This window comes from Mauremys mutica, chromosome 8 (assembly GCF_020497125.1).
Source record: "Mauremys mutica isolate MM-2020 ecotype Southern chromosome 8, ASM2049712v1, whole genome shotgun sequence".
NCBI lineage: Eukaryota > Metazoa > Chordata > Testudines > Geoemydidae > Mauremys > Mauremys mutica.
Genome location: NC_059079.1, coordinates 109,199,543 through 109,224,868, shown reverse-complemented (window position 1 = coordinate 109,224,868; position 25,326 = coordinate 109,199,543). Strand labels below are relative to the sequence as shown.

Below are 25,326 nucleotides of genomic sequence, written 5' to 3'. Positions count from 1 at the left end.
CCTCCCTTGGGCTGCATTGAGAGAGCATCTGCGGAGCTCAGCACTCACAGACTCCAGCAGACCCACGAACCATGTCCACCAGGAAGACAGACAGTGTGAGCTCTGAGGGCAGGGACTGTCCCTTCCTGTGTGTTCACAGCACGCCCAGCACCCAGGGAACGTCGGGACACTAGTGCAACACAGACAATAACACTGACACTGATATTAACACGATTGTAGGGAGTCTGCAGAGGCCTCCGTCTGCCTGCCCCCGGGAGTACAACCCTGTTTGTGGCACTGATGGCAGAACATACAGCAACAAACGCTTCTTTTGCAAAGCAGTCTTGTAAGTAACAGAATAAATGGGTTATTCATAAAAATGAATTATGATGTAGTTCAAGCCCTTGCCTGTGCCCCTCTGTCTTTACCTCCTGGATCCTGGGTAAACTCAGTCTAATTTTTCCTGTCAGCAAAAGGGCTCTGCTTATTTGACATAATGGGGCCTTGACAGAAGCTTTGCCCTCGTTGTCCATATGGGTTGCAGCCCTCAGTTCTGTGTCTCTCTCTTTTTCCCCTAGTGAAAAGCTTGGAAGTCTTTGCTTTGCACGATATGGAAAATGCTGAATCCTCGGGGGGGCCGAGCGCTGATATGGAGCTGAATCCCATTTGCTTCTAGTTCCCACCAGCAGATCCTCGCATGGAGCCACGTTCTCGTCTCATCCTCCATTTCCAAGGATCCTGATAGCGTCTCTGACTATCCCCCTGCATGTCCAATAAAGCAAACTCAGCAGAATTCGTTACCTCGGTGTCCCCCCCCCTCTTTACAAGGGAGGGACTCTGCTCTCCCGTGTCTCACACGGGCTCTCCCCAGTTTACAGACCGGAGTTAATGAGAACACAAAGTGCCCTAACCAGTCACAGGCATTAAATGAGACAGTCACCTCCTGCCATGCCCTGTCCTCCCAGAGAAATCCCTACGCAAACCCCAGACACGTTCCCTGTATCTGACTCACTTCCAGACCTGAGTGTTATCAATGGACCAGGTCATGAGACTCTGAGCAAAGCTGAAGGAAAAGGTCTTTGCCTGGGAGAACAGCAAGGGATGGGTGGGGATGGGCTCCTGGGATGGGGTGAACAACCCCCACACTGGGATGGAAGGGGTTAAAGGATTATACTGGGCCCAACTAGCCCCGCTCCTCCAACCCTGCAGCTCCCAGGAGCTGGGCACAGAGTCAGAGCCTCCCCTGAGTTCTGGCAGTTTAATGACGTGGCACCATTGCAAAGCTGCCTTAACGATGGATTCGCTGGGCACAGCAGCATCTCCCCTGTGCTCGGGGATCTCCAGCTGCCAAATCCACTCCTGGGTCCCCCCATTGCTGCAGCCGCTGCAGGGCGCACAGCTGGGGAAAGGGGCAGAACCAAGATCCTGGAATCTCACGACACTGGAAATGGCTGCTCAGGGTCACGGGCCAGTGGAATGAGTTAGACCTGCCCTCTCGCTCCTCTAAACTAAGCCAGGCACCGGCTGTGGGCAGAGCACTTGCAAGATCAGGGCAGCAGGGCACTCGCTTCCGGTCAGCTTTGCCCCCTTGTAGTGGGGTGGTCACCCCACTCCTGCCCTGAAGGGCTTCAAACAGCCCAGGGAGAGTGCTGGGGCGGGGGGAAAGCTGGGCTGATTGGGGGAAGCAGCCACAGGTGGGGCCACGTCTCAGTCAGACCACGGCTGGCCTGGCCCTATAAGAGGTTGAGGGCCAGAGACTGAGACAGACTCTCTCTAGCCTCTTGAGAGAGAGGGGCCTGGCTGCCTGGGAGCTGAGCAGGGTACCTGAGGTGGAGCGGTGCTGGGGAAGGGCAGAGGGAGCTGGGGAGCTCCAGCCTAGCAAAGCCCCAGGCTGTAGGCCGAGTTAAGGGCCCACAAAAAGGTACTGGGGCTGCAGAGGGGAAGCCCAGAGACAGGCAGAGGCAGCTGGTCCATCCCCCCCTTGCTGATGATGAATGGTTCACAGGCTGCCGTCTGCCCCAGGCAGCGGGGGCTAAATGGAGGCTGGCAGTAGCCACTGAGGCAAGGTGGGGATGGGGTTGGGGGTTCCCCTGGGTGGGGAGACCTAGATTGTGGGTTGCTGCGGTGGGCAGAACCCCTGGGCAAGGGGCACCGGGATCTGGGAGGGATATGGGGGCCAGCGGCAGGCAAGACATCAGCCGGAAGAGGGTGCTCAGGGCCTGAAGAGCTAATTCCCAAGACAACCAGCAGGAGGCGCCGTGCCGGTGAGTCTTACTGGGTCACACCCCTGCTGCTGGGACCTACTGGCGGAAAGAGGCTGATAAAATGGTAAATATCAGGTGCTTGGTTGGGTCAGTGCCGTTAACGTGCAGCATGACCAATATGTTCTGCACTCGCAGTCATGAGTATCAGGAATATCCGGGTTTGGGTGCCCATGTGCCCCCTGGTGAGCACTCAGCCCACATAACTACTCCATTATTCACCCAATCAAGGGTGTGACTTGTAACCTCCTCCAACTTATCCTGGAATCTTGTTGAGGAGGAAACATTGTTCACAGCTTGGCGTTCCCCTTGAGAGCTTTGCTTCCGGTTGCCGGAGTTGTGAGTGACTATTTTGGATGATGTCACATCTCTGACACCCTATATATAGTGGGGCTCTGTCTGTGGGGTTTACTGAGGGAGCAGAGCACCAAGAGCCCGGTGCAGACCAGACAGACACCTCCGCCATGAAGATAACAGGGGCCGTTCTGCTCTTCGCTCTGGCACTTTGCTGCTTCTACTCAGGTGAGTCATTTTGGCTGTAGCCTGTGCTGAGCCCTCCTCTGATACCTCTGCCCCCCTGAAAGGTCGGGGCCAGCCTCACTCTGATCTATACAGGGGTTCGCACATCCCCACAGAGGCTGATTCCAGGAGCTCTAACCCCCCTGATTCCAGGAGCTCTAACCTCCCAGAGCTCAGAAGGGCTGTTCCCGGGGTTCTCTCTGGGCTGGGATGTCATTGACTCTGCCAGAAACCGAGGCAGCTCAAAAGAGTCACAGCCCCTAGAAAGCAAACATCCATGGAATCCCCTTTCTTTTTGAATTTCTTCTCATCTTTGGTTCTGACTGAAAGAGAAGCTGTGCAAAGCTGTCTGTCTGGAGGAAAAGTTTCTTTTTAGCTTCTGTTACTGAGGAGTTGCTTTATGCCCTGAATTAATTCAATTCAATGATACTTAATTAGCATGACAAGATGTACAGCATTGCCAAAGTAGAAAACAGGAGGGTTTAGATCCTTTCCAAATACTTTTTTTTTTAATCCCTACTTTGTACTCTGGATGACCTTGTTATCCATATCTCATTAATTCAGATAATCTTCACGTGAGGGGTTGATATCTTAGTGAACTGGATACAGAGACAGATGTTCAGAATGAAACATTTCATTACACTGGAGAAATTGTTGATGTAATTCTTCGCTATGACTTAATTTTGAAGACACACTCATATAAAGGAGAGAGATAGGAGATAGCTGCCTAGGATATATAGCTGTTGGTGAGGTCATGGATCCTGCAAAACAGCTGCTGAAACACAACATTTAGTTTTTTTGATATTTTTCAGACAGTGTCAATGAATGAACCAGACAGCCTTGGTGAGGTACATGGCGGAGTGTGCAGTGTTATGTTCACAGCATCCAAACAAATGTTTGATAAAAATATAAATTTCTCTTTCTGGAAGCTTGCAATGTAATATGAATTTATATCTTAGAATCAAGAACCCAAATGTACAAGAATCCAAAAACCAGAAAGTGACAAAGCAGGCTGCTCCCAAAGGCAATGAGGCACAGTGCAACCTATATTGTGCTAGGCTGCGTCTTTGCAGTGTGACTGCTGAATACCCAGATCACATGTTTCCCAATAGAGTCACTAATGAGCAGGGCCAGGAAATCCCTCAAATTTAAAGAGAGATCAGGGAACAACAAAGACACCTGAAGTGGAGTCCAGTGTCAGAGGCCAGCGCCAGAGCAGCACAGGACAAATGAATGGCAGAAAGGTGGCTGTGGTATGAAATACTGCTGAAATGCACTACTCCGTAGCAGGCTTTTTAAAGCAAAGCCATTAACCATTTTTGTTGTGAATAGTTTTGGGTCTAATCCTGCTTCCACTGATGTCAATGAACATTTTTTGGCCTCTGTTGACTGGGTTTAGCTTTGAAAGAACATCAGGGTATTATTAGAGCAGGTAAGAGTCCTTAGACTGAAGTGGCAGGGGCCTGCGTTTCAAAAGCTGAAGATGAGACCAACATGTGGTGTTGTTTTATGATGGGTGGCTTAAGACAACCGAGAAATTACAGATCAGTCAGTTTAACATTAGTATCCGGAAAGATAATGAAGGAAATAATTAAGCAATCAATTTGCCAACACCTAGCAGATGATAAGGTGATAAATAGCAGTCAGCATGGATTTGTCAAGAACAAATCATGTCAAACCAACCTGATAGGTTTCTAGTATCAGAGGGGTAGCCGTGTTAGTCTGGATCTGTAAAAGCAGCAAAGAGTCTTGTGGCACCTTATAGACTGTTAGTCTATAAGGTCCACAAGACTCTTTGCTGCTTTGATAGGTTTCTGTGACAGGGTAACAAGCCTTGTGGATGGGGGGAAGCGGTAGACGTGGTATATTTTGACTTTAGTAAGGCTTTTGATACTGTCTTGCATGACCTTCTCATAAACAAACTAGGGAAATACAACCTAGATGGAGCTACTATAACGTGGGTTCATAACTGGTTGGAAAATTGTTCTAAGAGAGTAGTTATCAGTGGTTCACAGTCATGCTGGAAGGGGCAAATTGAGTGGGGTGCCGCAGGGATTGGTCCTGGGTCTGGTTCTGCTCAGTATCTTCATCAATGATTTCAATAATGGCATAGAGAGAAGACTTATAAAGTTTGCGGATGATTCCAAGGTGGCAGGGGTTGCAAGTGCCTTGGAGAATAGGATGAAAATTCAAAATGATCTGGACAAACTGGAGAAATGGTCTGAAGTAAATAGGATGAAATTCAATAAGGACAAATGCAAAGTGCTCCACTTAGGAAGGAACAATCAGTTGCACACATACAAAATGGGCAATGATTGTCTAGGAAAGAGCACTGCGGGAAGGGATCTGGGGGTTGTAGTGGATCACAAGCTAAATAGGAGTCAACAGTGTAACACTGCTGCAAAAAAAGAGAACATCATTCTGGGATGTATTGGCAGGACTGTTGTAAGCATGACACTTCTTGCTAATACTTCTTGTGCTGCTGAGGAAGCTGCATGCATTGTCCTACACGGGGATGAATGTTCTTAACTGACTCCAGCATTTCCCTTCATTGTGTCTTTTCTGTCTGGGTTTTGTTCCAGATGCTGCTGGCCAGGCTGGTAAGGTAAGTCAAACTCTCTCTGTTCGTTAATAGTCATTTCCCCAGTCTCTGCTTTGTAGCATCACAGATACCACGATGTCTGGGTTAGACACATGCTAGAACTCATGACTCAAACCAGGAGCAGACTCTACCCTGTACCCTAGCCAGGGGAGAGTGAATCTCTGGGGCTGAGAACCCCTGGGTACATCTACACTGGAACAAAAGACCCAGGGCCTGGGATGGCTGGACCGGACCAGCTGACTCTAGCTTGGGGGCTTGGGCTGCAGAGCTAAAAATGGCTGTGTAGCTGTTCAGGCTCTGGGACCCTCCCAGCTCGTGGGGTAACAAAGCTCAGGCTCCAGCCCAAGCCCAGATGTCTACACAGCAATTGCACAGCCCGAGCCCAGGTCAGCTGACCTGAGCCAGCCAGGGGTGTCTCACTGCTGAGTAGCCATAAGCCATGTGGTCAGGGTGATGGATTCCATACGCTATTGTACGGGGCAGCCTGTGATGGGTCTGGGGGAGACACAGGGAGCAACTGGGACAGAACAGAGGTAGTGACGGTGTGACAAGAGCATGAGGAGTTTTATGTTTGAGCATCAGCTGCCTGTGGAGATGCCCCTTCACTCACACACCGTATGCTGTGGGTTCAGAAACGTCTCTTACACCAAGGAGACGGGCTCGGCTCCTCCTGGCAGCGAGAGGGGAATTGGAAAGTCAGTTAATCAGAACGTCAGTGGAGACAAGGGACAGGATTAGGTACTGCGAGCTCCCAGGGTCCGCTGTTTTCAGAGAATGCCCAGCCTGGCGGGGGGAGTTGGCATCAGGCCACTCATGAAATGCAGACACTAACACTAATTGCAATACTAATGTTCTTCGTAGGGTTTCTGCAGTGAGTTCAAGAAGCCTCCAGAAATATGCACCATGGAGTACAAGCCTGTTTGTGGCACTGATGGGAAAACATACAGCAACAAATGCGTCTTTTGCAAAGCAGTCTAGTAAGTAAGAGAATAAATGACCCATTAATAAAAAACAAAATACAACTGTGATGTAATTCGAGCCCCTGCCTGCACCCATCTGTCTTTATCTTCTAGAGGCTGGGTCGACTTCCTCAGTTTAATTTTTAAGGTCAGCAAAAGGGCTCTGCTTATTTGACATAATGGGGCCTTGACAGAAGCTTTGCCCTCGTTGTCCATATGGGTTGCAGCCCTCAGTTCTGTGTCTCTCTCTTTTTCCCCTAGTGAAAACCTTGGAAGTCTTTGCTTTGCATACAATGGAAAATGCTGAATCCTCGGGGTGCCGAGTGCTGATATGGAGCTGAACCTCATTTGCTTCTAGTTCCCACCAGCAGATCCCCGCATGGAGCCACGTTCTCGTCTCATCCTCCATTTCCAAGGCTCCTGACAGTGTCGCTGACTATCCCTCTGCCTGTGCAATAAAGCAAACTCAGCAGAATTTGTTACTTCTGTGGTTTTTTCCTCTTTCCATGGGGGGACTCTGCTCTCCCGTGTCTCACATGGGCTCTCCCCAGCTTACAGACCGGAGTTAAGGAGAACACAAAGTGCAGTAGCCAGTCACAGGCATTAAGGGTGCCACAGATTGGCAATTATTCTATCACCTCCTGCCATGGCTTTTCCTACAAGAGAAATTGATACACAAACCCCAGACACGTTCCCTGTAGCTGACTCCCTTCCAGACCTGAGTGTGCTCCATGGACCAGAACATGAGCGAAGCCCCAGTTAAAGGCCTTTGCCTGGGAGAACACGAAGGGATGGGAGGATATAGGATCAATAACCCAAACACAGGTCACAGGGCTACTTGTCAGGGCGTAAAGGGCTTGTCCTTCTCCTTGCCCTGCAGTGTGTGTGGCCATGTCGCTCCACACTGTGGGGTGCGCCCTTCCCCCACAACCACCCCACATTCCTCCCAGCCTTGCCCCCCCCCAGAGACCCACGAGCTGCACAATCCATCCGTCTCCTCCATCATGCACAGGGGACTGTGGAGTCCCTCTGGCCAGGGTCCATGCTGCCCTCATGCCCCTGTGCAGCAGACCAACAACCTGCCAACCTTGTACCCTGGGTACAAGGTCTTCAGAGTTACCACAAACCACTGCTAACCTCCAAGTTCCCAGCCCAGCTCCTCAGGGCCGTCTGACACAGCAGGATGTGGGGGGTTCCTCAGCCCAGTGCCAGGAATACCCCCCTGCATCCCAGAGACCATCACACATGGGCCTGCAGGTCCCCCAGCCGGGGTCCGGCCTTTGGTCCCCTCCCCATGGCCCTCTCCTTTGCCAGCCACAGGCTGCTCCCCAGCCTGGCCCTCAGGCTGCCAGGCCCAGCCCTCGGGCTGCCTGCCACATGGGCCTCACCCTTGCAGCCACTCCCAGCCGGCTGACCTGCCGTGCCCCGTGATTCCCCCGATGAGTCTCGCCATGGTTGCTGCTCTGAAAGCCCCAGCTCCTGGACCCAGGGGACATGGGGAGTCTCGGCTTTTCTTTAAAAACGCGCGTTTCTGCCCTTGTGATTTCAGAGACAAGCTGGGAAATGTGACGACTAAGGGATCAAGCACCAGCAGGCAAATCAAAATCCCCCCTGCCCTGTTTATCAGCCTTATCCCAATCCTGTCATCGTGGTGAAGCCTGGGGTTGGTTACTGTTATATCCTTGGGGCAGCCGGTGTAGGAAGCAATCACTTGAGGCCAGAGAGCAGGCAGCTAACCAAAACCTCCATTTTATTTACATATCTACAGAGAGCTCCTCAGCCGGTTGAAACCGGTTGAGCTAACCCATAATAATCTAACTCAGTTGCCATAGCAACAAAACCATGACAACCAAATACACAACATATTCCTCCCCCCCTAATAAGAACATCCCCTAAATAAAACACACACTAGACTAGAGAAGGAGGGTAGACTGCCTCCATTCCCGGCTAAACCCTGGGGATTATTTTGCCCCATAACCGTGGGTTCGCCCTAGCTAAAGATCCAGCCGATGAGGAGGCCTTCTGTCTCTAGGTGGATTACGGCGAACTACTGGTGTTATTGCACCCGAAAGCACTAGGGGCTCAGGGTCCGCAGCACGAACAGGTGAGGAGGTGGTATCAGCTCGTGCTGGGCAAAGGGGTATCTCAGCCGCCGGCAGTAATGGAGGAGAACAGTCAGAAACAGGTGACTCGTGATTCGATCCCTCACCAGAAGAGGTGAAGTCAGACCCCTCAACTGCAGATGGGTCCTGAGGACTGGCATGACCTGGCAACAGCTGATCTACATGTCGCCGCCAGGTAAGATTCTCTGCAGTCCGGACTGTGTAGGAAACAGGTCCTGTTTGAGTGATGACTGTGGCCGGAACCCATTTAGCTCTGGAAGTATAATTCCGAGCCAAAACTGGCTGTCCCGGGCTAAAGGTTCGGTCTTTTGCTCTGGGTGCCCGTCTGATGACTTGATATTGCTGCTGATGTTGCACAGTTTGTCGGGGTTCAGAAGGTTTCAGCAGATCAAAGCAAGTGCGCAGCTGTCGTCCCATCATTAGAAAGGCCGGAGATGCGTGGGTCGTAGCATGAGGTGTGTTTCTGTAGGAAAGTAAAAAGGTATCCAGACGCTTTTGAATGGAGTGTTGTCCCCTTGCTGATTTCAAAGCGTTTTTCATTGTCTGCACAAATCTTTCAGCTAATCCGTTGGTGGACGGATGATATGGTGCTGACGTGATGTGGTGTATCCCATTTGCTTTCATAAAATTTTGAAACTCCTGAGAAACGAACTGCGGTCCGTTGTCGCTCACAAGTTGTTCTGGCAGACCAAAACGACTAAAGAGTCCTCGTAGTTTTTGGATAGTACTCTCTGCAGAAGTGGACTGCATTATAGAGACTTCTGGCCATTTAGAATGGGCATCTATTGCCACCAAGAACATGCTTCCTTCAAGGGGGCCAGCAAAGTCAACGTGAATACGTTGCCACGGGTTTTCAGGCCAGTCCCATGGGTGTAGGGGTGCCCACTGGGGTGCATTCCTCACACTCTGACATGACATACAAGCTTTTGCCTTCTCTTCAATAGCGCTGTCCAGTCCAGGCCACCAAAAATAGCTTCGTGCAATTTCCTTCATGCGCACTATTCCACAGTGACCGGAATGTAGCTGTTCTAACATCTGTGATCTCAGTGGTGGTGGAATAATGACACGTCTCCCCCACAACAAACAACCAGATTGGACCGATAACTCCGTCCGCTTGGACATGTAGGGAACAAGGTCGGATGAGACCGGAGAGGTTTGTCGAGATGTTCCATGCATCACCAGGTCCATAACGTGGGACAATACTGGGTCAACGCGAGTTGCCTTCTTTATCTGAGTAGCAGTGATGGGTGTATTCTCTACCTGTTCAAAGTAGAAGATTTCCTTGTGGGCACTATCTTGGTGTTTGACCGGCAAAGGCAACCTTGAGAGGCCATCTGCATTGCCGTGTAGAGTGGATTTCCGATATTTGATTTCATATGTGTGTGCTGAAAGTAACAATGCCCAACGTTGCATACGACTAGCAGCTAATGGGGGAATGCCTGTGTAAGGTCCAAAAATTGATGTCAGAGGTCGATGGTCTGTGAGAAGAGTAAATTTTCGCCCAAACAGGTACTGATGAAACTTCCGAATTCCAAAAACAATTCCTAATGCCTCACGTTCGATTTGGGCGTAGTTAGTTTCTGCTTTGCTTAGAGTGCGTGAAGCGAAAGCAATAGGTCTCTCTTCTCCTGAAGGCATAATATGTGACACGACTGCTCCCACTCCATAAGGGGAGGCATCGCAGGCCAATTGCAGTGGTAAGGATGGATCAAAGTGCGTTAGAACTTCAGAATTTAGCAATGCATCCTTAGCTTTGTTAAACGCAACATCACAGGCTTCAGTCCACTTCCAGGCCTTGTTCTGCCCAAGGAGCTCATGAAGTGGTTTTAGCAGTGTGGCTAACTGTGAGATGAACTTTCCATAATAGTTCAGGAGTCCTAGAAACGAGCGCAGCTGGCTTACATTTCGAGGTGGGGGAGCCTCCACAATAGCTTTAACTTTTGCAGGGGCCTTATGAAGACCTGCAGAATCAATGATGTGTCCCAAATATTCAACAGAGGGCTTGAAGAATTCACACTTGTCTTTGCGAACTCGTAGGCCATACTCTTCCAGTCTTTGTAGGGTAGCCTCTAAATTCTTTAAGTGATCCTCTTCATTTCTTCCAGTGACCAGGATATCATCCAGATAGCACTGAACTCCTGACAAGCCACACAAGATCTGGTCCATAGCCCTCTGGAACAGGGCGGGAGCAGATGTTATTCCGAAGGGTAGACGACAGTATCGATAAAGCCCCTTATGAGTCACAATAGTCAACAGCTCTTGGGACTTTTCATCGACGTGCATCTGTAAATATGCTTGACTCAGATCAATCTTACTGAACTTTTGTCCCCCAGCCAGGCCTGCGAAGAGGTCATCGATGCGGGGAAGCGGGTATTGCTCTGCACACAACACTGGGTTGACAGTGACTTTAAAATCACCGCAAATCCGGAGAGAGCCATCTTTCTTCACGATTGGAACGATAGGAGTGGCCCATGAGCTATGGGTAACTGGTATTAGGACTCCATTGGTGACCAGGCGCTCCAGGTCTGCTTCAACTTTTGGCCTGATGGCATATGGCACAGTTCGGGCTTTCAGATATTTTGGTGGACTGCCAGGTTTAATGTTCAATGTCACAGTGATTCCCTTCATACTTCCCAAATCATCTCCAAAAACAGCAGCATGTTTCCTTAGTATAGGGGTTAGACTGGTTTCTTCTTTAGTCATCCGGTGCACTTCTGCCCAGTTCAGTTGAATCTTCCCAAGCCAAGACCTACCCATTAAGGCTGGGTAGTTACCTCTCACCACAAACAGTGGCAATTTAGCCACCTGTCCATTGAGCTCCACCTTAACATCAATAGTGCCCAGCATAGGCACAGCTTCTCCCGTATAAGTCTTCAGAACAGTTTTTGTTGCCTTAAGCGGAAGATGCTGTAGCTTTTCTTTATACACAGTCTCGGAGATCAGTGAGACGGCTGCACCGGTGTCCAGTTCCATGCATATACGTTTGCCATCCAATAACGGGGTTACCCAGTATTCATGTGAGCCCATTGCCAAAGACAAAACATGCAGTGGCACTTCCTCTTGCGATGAGGTGTCACCTTGATCATCCTGGGTCTGCTCTAGGGTATGCAGGGTTCCTCTTTTTGTCGGCCAGACCACAGGCCTCTTTTTCTTTTGTTTACAGGCACACTCAATGTGTCCCTTTTTGCCACAGTGTCGACACACCAGGTCCTTACACCAGCATTCTGATGCCTGGTGTCCTGGCTTACCACAGCAGTAACATTCTTGACTCTGCACAGTTTTGTGGGTCGGTTCTTGTGACACTTTTTGCACCCTAGTGGGTGCACCGATGTATTGTGCCTCCCTTGTAGCCAGTTCCATGGAGACAGCAATATCAACAGCCTTCTGTAAGGTAAGCTGAGCCTCTGTCAGTAGGCGCTTCCGTATAGCTTCACTGTACAGGCCACACACTAACCTGTCACGCAGGGCATCATGTAACATTTCTTTAAATTCACAGTGTTCTGCTAGCTTTTTTAAAATGGCTACAAATTGTACAACTGTTTCATCTTCCTTTTGGTCTCTTTTATGGAACCTATATCTTTCAGCAATTACCAGTGGTTTTGGGGAGAAATGAGACCCCAGGATTTCCACAATGTCACTGTAAGATTTAGTCTCAGGCTTAACAGGGTGTAGTAAGCTGCGTAGCAGAGAGTAGGTTTTAGCCCCTACAACAGTTAAGAATATTGGCACCTTCTTCGCTTCTGTAATGTCATTTGCAATACCAAAAAGCTCAAAACGCTCAGTATACACATGCCACTGCTCTGTATTCTCATCAAAAGGCTCCAGGGGCCTGGTCACAGTAGCCATGATTTTTAGTTTCACTTTCACAGTCAGTGCAAACAAGCAGCTTTTTTGTTTGTTTGTTCTTTACCTTAACTTCTACTTCCTTCTGTTACTGGAGCAGCACCGGAGTCTCACCCTCGTCGCCAGTGTTATATCCTTGGGGCAGCCGGTGTAGGAAGCAATCACTTGAGGACAGAGAGCAGGCAGCTAACCAAAACCTCCATTTTATTTACATATCTACAGAGAGCTCCTCAGCCGGTTGAAACCGGTTGAGCTAACCCATAATAATCTAACTCAGTTGCCATAGCAACAAAACCATGACAACCAAATACACAACAGCAAAGAATCCTGTGGCACCTTATAGACTAACAGACGTTTTGCAGCATGAGCTTTCGTGGGTGAATACCCACTTCTTCAGATGCAAGAAGTGGGTATTGCATCTGAAGAAGTGGGTATTCACCCACGAAAGCTCATGCTGCAAAACGTCTGTTAGTCTATAAGGTGCCACAGGATTCTTTGCTGCTTCTACAGAACCAGACTAACACGGCTACACCTCTGATAAATACACAACAGTTACGCTGTGCTCCAGCCCTGGCCCTCCGCGGCACCTGCTCCCTCCGGCCACAGGCCCTGTGCTGGAGGGACTATGGAGCTCTGAACCGACCAGGCGGGGCTGTCAGGGGCCTAGTGACGAATCAGCAGGCTCAGACCCGTATTTTCAGTGGTGCAAGTCCTGAAGCCAAGAGCCAAGCCAGAGTTCAGGGGCTTTGCCTGGGGCGGAGGAATCCCCAGCCCAGAAGCAGGGCCCAGTGCACCCAGACAGTTACCTGGTGTCCAGCTGCTCCAGCATTTGAGAGCAGAGAAGGGAACATCCCATCGCTTCCCCCCAGCAGCACTGGGGCCATGTGGTGCCCCACTGTGCCATAGCCCACAGCGGCCCCACATCCCTCCCGATCCCTGCGGCAGAGACCTGTACCCTGAACCCAGCCATGATCTCCCTGGTGCACAAGGGGCAGAGGGGTCCCTCTGCATGGGGTCTGTGCTGCCTTCCTGCCCCATGCAGCACAGCCACCGCTCATCCCACACCTCTGGATCCCAGCAGACCTATCGGCTGCCTTACTTAGGGGCTGCCTGAGGGAGCTCTCCCTGTGCCCGTTAACATATGGACACAGGGCTACTGGCTGCACACTGGTGCCACGTGGCCGCTTCCTCTCCCTTCTTGCCCTGATCGAATTTCCAAGCTGCTTTTACAAAGAGACTGGCAGGGGCTTGAGGGACAGGGTGCATGGACCCTGGAATATGGTGGTTTCTGCTGTAGAACAGCAAAGATGAATGTGACTGGGACGCAAGGTGGCGGTTCTCAGCAACCAACAGAGCCCCAGACACAGCTGGTCGATGCAGGTGTGACACAATTTACAAAGGCTTACGTTGAATTCACCCGGGTATGTCAGGGCACTTTAACCTTTCCCCACTAATATTTATTGCAGTCCCCAAAGGGTATTTGATACAGACACATTCTTGTCCTACTTACGAGTATCCTGTAATGTGGGATTGTTTACATTAGGGCTGGGGAACCGCTGTTCTTCATGCCAACACCTGTGATCATGTGACAATGACGAGTGTCGTTCGTAACAAGAGTATTTGTTATTTGTTAGTTGGCACACGCAATCCTCCTTTTGCAAAAGTTTTAATGAACCAATCAGGGGGCACCAAATGTGCATCTGACTTAGATGTCCAACCAGATATGATGAATTAGGAATAGGGAATGACCATTCGCTGTACTGGTTCATAGCCTCAGTGACCATTTCAACGGGGATTTCATAATCCACGTGGAGAGCTCAACCCCTTGTCTATATACATGACATCTCCTCCCTTGGGCTGCATTGAGAGAACATCTGCGGAGCTCAGCACTCACAGACTCCAGCAGACCCACGAACCATGTCCACCAGGAAGACAGACAGTGTGAGCTCTGAGGGCAGGGACTGTCCCTTCCTGTGTGTTCACAGCACGCCCAGCACCCAGGAAACGTCGGGGCACTAGTGCAACACAGACAGTAACACTGACACTGATATTAACACGATTGTAGGGAGTCTGCAGAGGCCTCCGTCTGCCTGCCCCCGGGAGTACAACCCTGTTTGTGGCACTGATGGCAGAACATACAGCAACAAACGCTTCTTTTGCAAAGCAGTCTTGTAAGTAACAGAATAAATGGGTTATTCATAAAAATGAATTATGATGTAGTTCAAGCCCTTGCCTGTGCCCCTCTGTCTTTACCTCCTGGATCCTGGGTAAACTCAGTCTAATTTTTCCTGTCAGCAAAAGGGCTCTGCTTATTTGACATAATGGGGCCTTGACAGAAGCTTTGCCCTCGTTGTCCATATGGGTTGCAGCCCTCAGTTCTGTGTCTCTCTCTTTTTCCCCTAGTGAAAATCTTGGAAGTCTTTGCTTTGCACGATATGGAAAATGCTGAATCCGCGGGAGGGCCGAGCGCTGATATGGAGCTGAATCCCATTTGCTTCTAGTTCCCACCAGCAGATCCTCGCATGGAGCCACGTTCTCGTCTCATCCTCCATTTCCAAGGATCCTGATAGCGTCGCTGACTATCCCCCTGCATGTCCAATAAAGCAAACTCAGCAGAATTCGTTACCTCTGTGTCCCCCCCGCCCTCTTTACAAGGGAGGGACTCTGCTCTCCCGTGTCTCACACGGGCTCTCCCCAGTTTACAGACCGGAGTTAATGAGAACACAAAGTGCCCTAACCAGTCACAGGCATTAAATGAGACAGTCATCTCCTGCCATGCCCTGTCCTCCCAGAGAAATCCCTACGCAAACCCCAGACACGTTCCCTGTATCTGACTCACTTCCAGACCTGAGTGTTATCAATGGACCAGGTCATGAGACTCTGAGCAAAGCTGAAGGAAAAGGTCTTTGCCTGGGAGAACAGCAAGGGATGGGTGGGGACGGGCTCCTGGGATGGGGTGAACAACCCCCACACTGGGATGGAAGGGGTTAAAGGACTATACTGGGCCCAGCTAGCCCCGCTCCTCCAACCCTGCAGCTCCCAGGAGCTGGGCACAGAGTCAGAGCCTCCCCTGAGTGCTGGCAGTTTAATGGCGTGGCACCATCGCAAAGCTGCCTTAACGATGGATTCGCTGGGCACAGCAGCATCTCCCCTGTGCTCGGGGATCTCCAGCTGCCAAATCCACTCCTGGGTCCCCCCATCGCTGCAGCCGCCGCAGGGCGCAGAGCTGGGGAAAGGGGCAGAACCAAGATCCTGGAATCTCACGACATTGGAAATGGCTGCTTGGGGTCACGGGCCAGTGGAATGAGTTAGACCTGCCCTCTCGCTCTAAACTAAGCCAGGCACCGGCTGCGGGCAGAGCACTTGCAAGATCAGGGCAGCAGGGCAGTCGCTTCCGGTCAGCTTTGCCCCCTTGTAGCGGGGTGGTCACCCCACTCCTGCCCTGAAGGGCTTCAAACAGCCCAGGGAGAGTGCTGGGGCGGGGGGAAAGCTGGGCTGATTGGGGGAAGCAGCCACAGGTGGGGCCACGCCTCAGTCAGACCACGGCTGGCCTGGCCCTATAAAAGCTTGAGGGCCAGAGACTGAGACAGACTCTCCCTCGCCTCTTGCGAGAGAGGGGCCTGGCTGCCTGGGAGCTGAGCAGGGTACCTGAGGTGGAGCAGGGCTGGGGAAGGGCAGAGGGAGCTGGGGAGCTCCAGCCTAGCAAAGCCCCAGGCTGCAGGCCGAGTTAAGAGCCCACAAAAAGGTACTGGGGCTGCAGAGGGGCAGCCCAGAGACAGGCAGAGGCAGCTGGTCCAACCCCCCCTTGCTGATGATGAGTGGTTCCCAGGCTGCCATCTGCCCCAGGGAGCGGGGGCTAAATGGAGACTGGCAGTAGCCACTGAGGCAAGGTGGGGATGGGGTTGGGGGTTCCCCTGGGTGGGGAGACCTAGATTGTGGGTTGCTGAGGTGGGTAGAACCTGGGCAAGGGGCACCAGGATCTGGGAGGGACATGGGGAAAAGGGGGATCCGGTGGACATAGTGTACTTAAATTTCCAGAAAGCCTTTGACAAGGTCCCTCACCAAAGGCTCTTACGTAAATTAAGCTGTCATGGGATAAAAGGAAAGGTCCTTTCATGGATTGAGAACTGGTTAAAGGACAGGGAACAAAGGGTAGGAATTAATGGTAAATTCTCAGAATGGAGAGGGGTAACTAGTGGTGTTCCCCAAGGGTCAGTCCTAGGACCAATCCTATTCAATTTATTCATAAATGATCTGGAGAAAGGGGTAAACAGTGAGGTGGCAAAGTTTGCAGATGATACTAAACTACTCAAGATAGTTAAGACCAAAGCAGATTGTGAAGAACTTCAAAAAGATCTCACAAAACTAAGTGATTGGGCAACAAAATGGCAAATGAAATTTAATGTGGATAAATGTAAAGTAATGCACATTGGAAAAAATAACCCCAACTATACATACAACATGATGGGGGCTAATTTAGCTACAACGAGTCAGGAAAAAGATCTTGGAGTTATCGTGGATAGTTCTCTGAAGATGTCCACGCAGTGTGCAGAGGCGGTCTTAAAAGCAAACAGGATGTTAGGAATCATTAAAAAGGGGATAGAGAATAAGACTGAGAATATATTATTGCCCTTATATAAATCCATTGTACGCCCACATCTCGAATACTGTGTACAGATGTGGTCTCCTCACCTCAAAAAAGATATTCTAGCACTAGAAAAGGTTCAGAAAAGAGCAACTAAAATGATTAGGGGTTTAGAGAGGGTCCCATATGAGGAAAGATTAAAGAGGCTAGGACTCTTCAGTTTGGAAAAGAGAAGACTAAGGGGGGACATGATAGAGGTATATAAAATCATGAGTGATGTTGAGAAAGTGGATAAGGAAAAGTTATTTACTTATTCCCATAATACAAGAACTAGGGGTCACCAAATGAAATTAATAGGCAGCAGGTTTAAAACAAATAAAAGGAAGTTCTTCTTCACGCAGCGCACAGTCAACTTGTGGAACTCCTTACCTGAGGAGGTTGTGAAGGCTAGGACTATAACAATGTTTAAAAGGGGACTGGATAAATTCATGGTGGCTAAGTCCATAAATGGCTATTAGCCAGGATGGGTAAGAATGGTGTCCCTAGCCTCTGTTCATCAGAGGATGGAGATGGATGGCAGGAGAGAGATCACTTGATCATTGCCTGTTAGGTTCACTCCCTCTGGGGCACCTGGCATTGGCCACTGTCGGTAGACAGATACTGGGCTAGATGGACCTTTGGTCTGACCCGGTACAGCCTTTCTTATGTTCTTATGGGGGCCAGCGGCAGGCGAGACATCAGCCGGCAGAGGGTGTTCTGGGCCTGAAGAGCTAATTCCCAAGACAACCAGCAGGAGGCGCCATGCCAGTGAGTCTTACTGGGCCACACCCCTGCTGCTGGGACCCACTGGCCGAAAGAGGCTGGTAATACGGTAAATGTCAGGTGCTTGGTTGAGTCAGTGCCGTTAACGTGCAGCATGACCAATATGTTCTGCACTCTCAGTCATGACAATCAGGAATATCTGGGTTTGGGTGCCCATGTGCCCCCTGGTGAGCACTCAGCCCACATAACTACTCCATTATTCACCCAATCAAGGGTGTGACTTGTAACCTCCTCCAACTTATCTTGGAATCTTGTTGAGGAGGAAACATTGTTCACAGCTTGGCGTTCCCCTTGAGAGCTTTGCTTCCGGTTGCCCGAGTTGTGAGTGACTATTTAGGATGATGTCACATCACCAACAACCTATATACAGTGGTGCTCTGTCTGTGGGGTTTACTGAGGGAGCAGAGCACCAAGAGCCCAGTGCAGACCAGACAGACACCTCCGCCATGAAGATAACAGGGGCCGTTCTGCTCTTCGCTCTGGCACTTTGCTGCTTCTACTCAGGTGAGTCATTTTGGCTGTAGCCTGTGCTGAGCCCTGCCCTGATACCTCTGCCCCCCTGAAAGGTGGGAGCCAGCCTCACTCTGATCTATACAGGGGTTCGCACATCCCCACAGAGGCTGATTCCAGGAGCTCTAACCTCCCTGCACAGATCCCAGAGCTCGAAAGGGCTGTTCCCGGGGTTCTCTCTGGGCTGGGATGTCACTGACTCTGCCAGAAACCGAGGCAGCTCAAAAGAGTCGCAGCCCCTAGAAACCAAACATCCATGGACTCCCCTTTCTTTTTGAATTTCTTCTCATCTTTGGTTCTGACTGAAAGAGAAGCTGTGCAAAGCTGTCTGCAGGAAAAGTTTCTTTTTAGCTTCTGTTACTGAGGAGTTGCTTTATGCCCTGAATTAATTCAATTCAATGATACTTAATTAGCATGACAAGATGTACAGCATTGCCAAAGTAGAAAACAGGAGGGTTTAGATCCTTTCCAAATGCTTTTTTTTTAATCCCTACTTTGTACTCTGGATGACCTTGTTATCCAGATCTCATTAATTCAGATAATCTTCACGTGAGGGGTTGATATCTTAGTGAACTGGATACAGAGACAGATGTTCAGAATGAAACATCTCATTACACTGGAGAAATTGTTGATGTAATTCTTCGCTATGACTTAATTTTGAAGACACACTCATATAAAGGAGAGAGATAGGACATAGCTGCCTAGGATATATGGCTGTTGGTGAGGTCATGGATCCTGCAAAACAGCTGCTGAAACACAACATTTAGTTTTTTTGATATTTTTCAGACAGTGTCAATGAATGAACCAGACAGCCTTGGTGAGGTACATGGCGGAGTGTGCAGTGTTATGTTCACAGCATCCAAACAGATGTTTGTTAAAAATATAAATTTCTCTTTCTGGAAGCTTGCAATGTAATATGAATTTATATCTTAGAATCCAGAACCCAAATGTACAAGAATCCAAAAACCAGAGAGTGACAAAGCAGGCTGCTCCCAAAGGCAATGAGGCACAGTGCAACCTATATTGTGCTAGGCTGCGTCTTTGCAGTGTGACTGCTGAAGACCCAGATCACATGTTTCCCAATAGAGTCACTAATGAGCAGGGCCAGGAAACCCCTCAAATGTATAGAGAGATCAGGGAACAACAAAGACACCTGAAGTGGAGTCCAGTGTCAGAGGCCAGCGCCAGAGCAGCACAGGACAAATGAATGGCAGAAAGGTGGCTGTGGTATGAAATACTGCTGAAATGCACTACTCCGTAGCAGGCTTTTTAAAGCAAAGCCATTAACCATTTTTGTTGTGAATAGTTATGGGTCTAATCCTGCTTCCACTGATGTCAATGAACATTTTTTGGCCTCTGTTGACTGGGTTTAGCTTTGAAAGAACATCAGGGTATTATTAGAGCAGGTAAGAGTGCTTAGACTGAAGTGGCAGGGGCCTGCGTTTCAAAAGCTGAAGATGAGACCAACATGTGGTGGTGTTTTATGAGGGTGGCTTAAGACAACCGAGGAATTATAGATCAGTCAGTTTAACATCAGTATCCGGAAAGATAATGAAGGAAATAATTAAGCAATCAATTTGCCAACACCTAGCAGATGATAAGGTGATAAATAGCAGTCAGCATGGATTTGTCAAGAACAAATCATGTCAAACCAACCTGATAGGTTTCTAGTATCAGAGGGGTAGCCGTGTTAGTCTGGATCTGTAAAAGCAGCAAAGAGTCTTGTGGCACCTTATAGACTGTTAGTCTATAAGGTGCCACAAGACTCTTTGCTGCTTTGATAGGTTTCTGTGACAGGGTAACAAGCCTCGTGGATGTGGGGAAGCGGTAGACGTGGTATATTTTGACATTAGTAAGGCTTTTGATACTGTCTTGCATGACCTTCTCATAAACAAACTAGGGAAATACAACCTAGATGGAGCTACTATAATATGGATTCATAACTGGTTGGAAAATTGTTCTAAGAGAGTAGTTATCAGTGGTTCACAGTCATGCTGGAAGGGGCAAATTGAGTGGGGTCCCGCAGGGATTGGTCCTGGGTCTGGTTCTGCTCAGTATCTTCATCAATGATTTCAATAATGGCATAGAGAGAAGACTTATAAAGTTTGCGGATGATTCCAAGGTGGCAGGGGTTGCAAGTGCCTTGGAGAATAGGATGAAAATTCAAAATGATCTGGACAAACTGGAGAAATGGTCTGAAGTAAATAGGATGAAATTCAATAAGAACAAATGCAAAGTGCTTCCACTTAGGAAGGAACAATCAGTTGCACACATACAAAATGGGCAATGATTGTCTAGGAAAGAGCACTGCGGGAAGGGATCTGGGGGTCGTAGTGGATCACAAGCTAAATAGGAGTCAACAGTGTAACACTGCTGCAAAAAAGAGAACATCATTCTGGGACGTATTGGCAGGACTGTTGTAAGCATGACACTTCTTGCTAATACTTCTTGTGCTGCTGAGGAAGCTGCATGCATTGTCCTACACGGGGATGAATGTTCTTAACTGACTCCAGCATTTCCCTTCATTGTGTCTTTTCTGTCTGGGTTTTGTTCCAGATGCTGCTGGCCAGGCTGGTAAGGTAAGTCAAACTCTCTCTGTTCGTTAATAGTCACTTTCCCCAGTCTCTGCTTTGTAGCATCACAGATACCACGATGTCTGGGTTAGACACATGCTAGAACTCATGACTCAAAGCAGGAGCAGACTGTACCCTGTACCCTAGCCAGGGGAGAGTGAATCTCTGGGGCTGAGAACCTATGGGAACATCTACACTGGAACAAAAGACCCAGGGCCTGGGATGGCTGGACCGGACCAGCTGACTCTAGCTTGGGGCTTGGGCTGCAGGGCTAAAAATGGCTGTGTAGGTGTTCGGGCTCTGGGTTTTATGTTTGAGCATCAGCTGCCTGTGGAGATGCCCCTTCGCTCACACACCGTATGCTGTGGGTTCAGAAACGTCTCTTACACCAGGTAGACGGGCTCAGCTCCTCCTGGCAGCGAGAGGGGAATTGGAAAGTCAGTTAATCAGAACGTCAGTGGAGACAAGGGACAGGATTAGGTACTGCGAGCTCCCAGGGTCCTCTTTGTTCAGAGAATGCCCAGCCTGGCGGGGGGAGTTGGCATCAGGCCACTCGTGAAATGCAGACACTAACACTAATTGCAATATTAATGTTCTTCGTAGGGTTTCTGCAGTGAGTTCAAGGAGCCTCCAGAATTCTGCACTGAGGAGTACAAGCCTGTTTGTGGCACTGATGGGAAAACATACAGCAACAAATGCTTCTTTTGCAAAGCAGTCTAGTAAGTAAGAGAATAAATGGCCCATTAATAAAAAACAAAATACAACTGTGATGTAATTCGAGCCCCTGCCTGCACCCATCTGTCTTTATCTTCTAGAGGCTGGGTTGACTTCCTCAGTTTAATTTTTAATGTCAGCAAAAGGGCTCTGCTTATTTGACATAATGGGGCCTTGACAGAAGCTTTGCCCTCGTTGTCCATATGGGTTGCAGCCCTCAGTTCTGTCTCTCTCTCTTTTTCCCCTAGTGAAAACCTTGGAAGTCTTTGCTTTGCACGATATGGAAAATGCTGAATCCTCGGGGTGCCGAGTGCTGATATGGAGCTGAACCCCATTTGCTTCTAGTTCCCACCAGCAGATCCCCGCATAGAGCCACGTTCTCGTCTCATCCTCCATTTCCAAGGCTCCTGATAGTGTTACTGACTATCCCTCTGCCTGTGCAATAAAGCAAACTCAGCAGAATTTGTTACTTCTGTGGTTTTTTCCCCTTTCCACGGGGGGACTCTGCTCTCCCATGTCTCACACGGGCTCTCCCCAGCTTACAGACCGGAGTTAAGGAGAACACAAAGTGCAGTAGCCAGTCACAGGCATTAAGGGAGCCACAGATTGGCAATTATTCTATCACCTCCTGCCATGGCTTTTCCTACAAGAGAAATTGATACACAAACCCCAGACACGTTCCCTGTAGCTGACTCCCTTCCAGACCTGAGTGTGCTCCATGACCAGAACATGAGCGAAGCCCCAGTTAAAGGCCTTTGCCTGGGAGAACACGAAGGGATGGGAGGATATAGGATCAATAACCCAAACACAGGTCACAGGGCTACTTGTCAGGGCGTAAAGGGCTTGTCCTTCTCCTTGCCCCGCTGTGTGTGTGGCCATGTCGCTCCACACTGTGGGGTGCGCCCTTCCCCAACAACCACCCCACATTCCTCCCAACCTTGCCCGCCCCAGAGACCCACGAGCTGCACAATCCATCCGTCTCCTCCATGAGGCACAGGGGACTGTGGAGTCCCTCTGGCCAGGGTCCGTGCTGCCCTCATGCCCCTGTGCAGCAGACCAACAACCTGCCAACCTTGTACCCTGGGTTACCACAAACCACAAACCACTGCTAACCTCCACAGTTCCCAGCCCAGATCCTCGCGGCCGTCTGACACAGCAGGATGTGGGGGGTTCCTCAGCCCAGTGCCAGGAATACCCCCCTCCATCCCAGAGACCATCACACACGGGCCTGCAGGTCCCCCAGCCGGGGTCCGGCCTTTGGTCCCCTCCCCATGGCCCTCTCCTTTGCCAGCCACAGGCTGCTCCCCAGCCTGGCTCTCAGGCCGCCAGGCCCAACCCTCGGGCTGCCTGCCACATGGGCCTCACCCTTGCAGCCGCTCCCAGCCGGCTGACCTGCCGTGCCCCGTGATTCCCCCGATGAGTCTCGCCATGGTTGCTGCTCTGAAAGCCCCAGCTCCTGGACCCAGGGGACATGGGGAGTCTCGGCTTTTCTTTAAAAACGCGCGTTTCTGCCCTTGTGATTTCAGAGACAAGCTGGGAAATGTGACGACTAAGGGATCAAGCACCAGCAGGCAAATCAAAATCCCCCCTGCCCTGTTTATCAGCCTTATCCCAATCCTGTCATCGTGGTGAAGCCTGGGGTTGGTTACGCTGTGCTCCAGCCCTGGCCCTCCGCGGCACCTGCTCCCCCCGGCCACAGGCCCTGTGCTGGAGGGACTATGGAGCTCTGAACCGGCCAGGCGCTGAACTGGGCTGTCAGGGGCCTAGTGACGAATCAGCCGGCTCAGACCCGTATTTTCAATGGTGCAAGTCCTGAAGCCAAGAGCCAAGCCAGAGTTCAGGGGCTTTGCCTGGGGCAGAGGAATCCCCAGCCCAGAAGCAGGGCCCAGTGCACCCAGACAGTTACCTGCTGTCCAGCTGCTCCAGCGTTTGAGAGCAGAGAAGGGAACATCCCATCGCTTCCCCCCAGCAGCACTGGGGCCATGTGGTGCCCCACTGTGCCATAGCCCACAGCGGCCCCACATCCCTCCCAATCCCCGCAGCAGAGACCTGTACCCTGAACCCAGCCATGATCTCCCTGGTGCACAAGGTGCAGAGGGGTCCCTCTGCACGGGGTCTGTGCTGCCTTCCTGCCCCATGCAGCACAGCCACCGCTCATCCCACTCCTCTGGATCCCAGCAGACCTATCGGCTGCCTTACTTAGGGGCTGCCTGAGGGAGCTCTCCCTGTGCCCGTTAACATATGGACACAGGGCTACTGGCTGCACACTGGTGCCACGTGGCCGCTTCCCCTCCTTTCTTGCCCTGATCGAATTTCCAAGCTGCTTTTACAAAGAGACTGGCAGGGGCTTGAGGGACAGGGTGCATGGACCCTGGAATATGCTGGTTTCTGCTGTAGAACAGCAAAGATGAATGTGACTGGGACGCAAGGTGGCGGTTCTCAGCAACCAGCAGAGCCCCGGACACAGCTGGTCGATGCAGGTGTGACACAATTTACAAAGGCTTACGCTGAATTCACCCGGGTATGTCAGGGCACTTCAACCTTTCCCCACTAATATTTATTGCAGTCCCCAAAGGGTATTTGATACAGACACATTCTTGTCCTACTTACGAGTATCCGGTAATGTGGGATTGTTTACATTAGGGCTGGGGAACCACTGTTCTTCATGCCAACACCTGTGATCATGTGACAATGACGAGTGTCGTCCGTAACAAGAGTATTTGTTATTTGTTAGTTGGCACACGCAATCCTCCTTTTGCAAAAGTTTCAATGAACCAATCAGGGGGCACCAAATGTGCATCTGACTTAGATGTCCAACCAGATATGATGAATTAGGAATAGGGAATGACCATTCGCTGTACTGGTTCATAGCCTCAGTGACCATTTCAACGGGGATTTCATAATCCACGTGGAGAGCTCAACCCCTTGTCTATATACATGACATCCCCTCCCTTGGGCTGCATTGAGAGAACATCTGCGGAGCTCAGCACTCACAGACTCCAGCAGACCCATGAACCATGTCCACCAGGAAGACAGACAGTGTGGGCTCTGAGGGCAGGGACTGTCCCTTCCTGTGTGTTCACAGCACGCCCAGCACCCAGGGAACGTCGGGACACTAGTGCAACACAGACAATAACACTGACACTGATATTAACACGATTGTAGGGAGTCTGCAGAGGCCTCCGTCTGCCTGCCTCCGGGAGTACAACCCTGTTTGTGGCACTGATGGCAGAACATACAGCAACAAACGCTTCTTTTGCAAAGCAGTCTTGTAAGTAACAGAATAAATGGGTTATTCATAAAAATGAATTATGATGTAGTTCAAGCCCTTGCCTGTGCCCCTCTGTCTTTACCTCCTGGATCCTGGGTAAACTCAGTCTAATTTTTCCTGTCAGCAAAAGGGCTCTGCTTATTTGACATAATGGGGCCTTGACAGAAGCTTTGCCCTCGTTGTCCATATGGGTTGCAGCCCTCAGTTCTGTGTCTCTCTCTTTTTCCCCTAGTGAAAAGCTTGGAAGTCTTTGCTTTGCACGATATGGAAAATGCTGAATCCTCAGGGGTGCCGAGTGCAGATATGGAGCTGAACCCCACTTGCTTCTAGTTCCCACCAGCAGATCCTCGCATGGAGCCACGTTCTCGTCTCATCCTCCATTTCCAAGGCTCCTGACAGCGTCGCTGACTATCCCCCTGCATGTCCAATAAAGCAAACTCAGCAGAATTCGTTACCTCGGTGTCCCCCCCCCCTCTTTACAAGGGAGGGACTCTGCTCTCCCGTGTCTCACATGGGCTCTCCCCAGTTTACAGACCGGAGTTAATGAGAACACAAAGTGCCCTAA

At 50.2% G+C, this 25,326-nt stretch overlaps 2 protein-coding genes across 2 annotated transcripts; both read left to right on the top strand.

Annotated features, from left to right (window-relative positions):
• The first annotated feature begins 2,668 nt into the window (after positions 1 to 2,668).
• LOC123375450 (ovomucoid-like) lies at positions 2,669 to 6,759 on the top strand. The gene is made up of 4 exons (XM_045026331.1): positions 2,669 to 2,762; positions 5,342 to 5,364; positions 6,223 to 6,338; positions 6,582 to 6,759. The coding sequence occupies exons 1-4, from the start codon at positions 2,705 to 2,707 to the stop codon at positions 6,625 to 6,627; spliced, it is 243 nt and encodes an 80-aa protein (XP_044882266.1). The 5' UTR covers positions 2,669 to 2,704; the 3' UTR covers positions 6,628 to 6,759.
• Positions 6,760 to 18,139: 11,380 nt separating this feature from the next.
• Positions 18,140 to 21,855, top strand: LOC123376484 (ovomucoid-like). Its single transcript, XM_045028496.1, has 4 exons — positions 18,140 to 18,197; positions 20,760 to 20,782; positions 21,380 to 21,495; positions 21,739 to 21,855. The coding sequence occupies exons 1-4, from the start codon at positions 18,140 to 18,142 to the stop codon at positions 21,782 to 21,784; spliced, it is 243 nt and encodes an 80-aa protein (XP_044884431.1). The 3' UTR covers positions 21,785 to 21,855.
• Positions 21,856 to 25,326: the final 3,471 nt, after the last annotated feature.

Coding starts and splice junctions, on each gene's coding strand:
- LOC123375450 (XM_045026331.1), top strand. CDS start 2,705: ATGAAGATAACAGGGGCCGTTCTGCTCTTCGCTCTGGCACTTTGCTGC. Junction 5,365..6,222: donor CTGCTGGCCAGGCTGGTAAG/GTAAGTCAAACT, acceptor TGTTCTTCGTAG/GGTTTCTGCAGTGAGTTCAA. Junction 6,339..6,581: donor GTCTTTTGCAAAGCAGTCTA/GTAAGTAAGAGA, acceptor TTTTTCCCCTAG/TGAAAACCTTGGAAGTCTTT.
- LOC123376484 (XM_045028496.1), top strand. CDS start 18,140: ATGAAGATAACAGGGGCCGTTCTGCTCTTCGCTCTGGCACTTTGCTGC. Junction 20,783..21,379: donor CTGCTGGCCAGGCTGGTAAG/GTAAGTCAAACT, acceptor TGTTCTTCGTAG/GGTTTCTGCAGTGAGTTCAA. Junction 21,496..21,738: donor TTCTTTTGCAAAGCAGTCTA/GTAAGTAAGAGA, acceptor TTTTTCCCCTAG/TGAAAACCTTGGAAGTCTTT.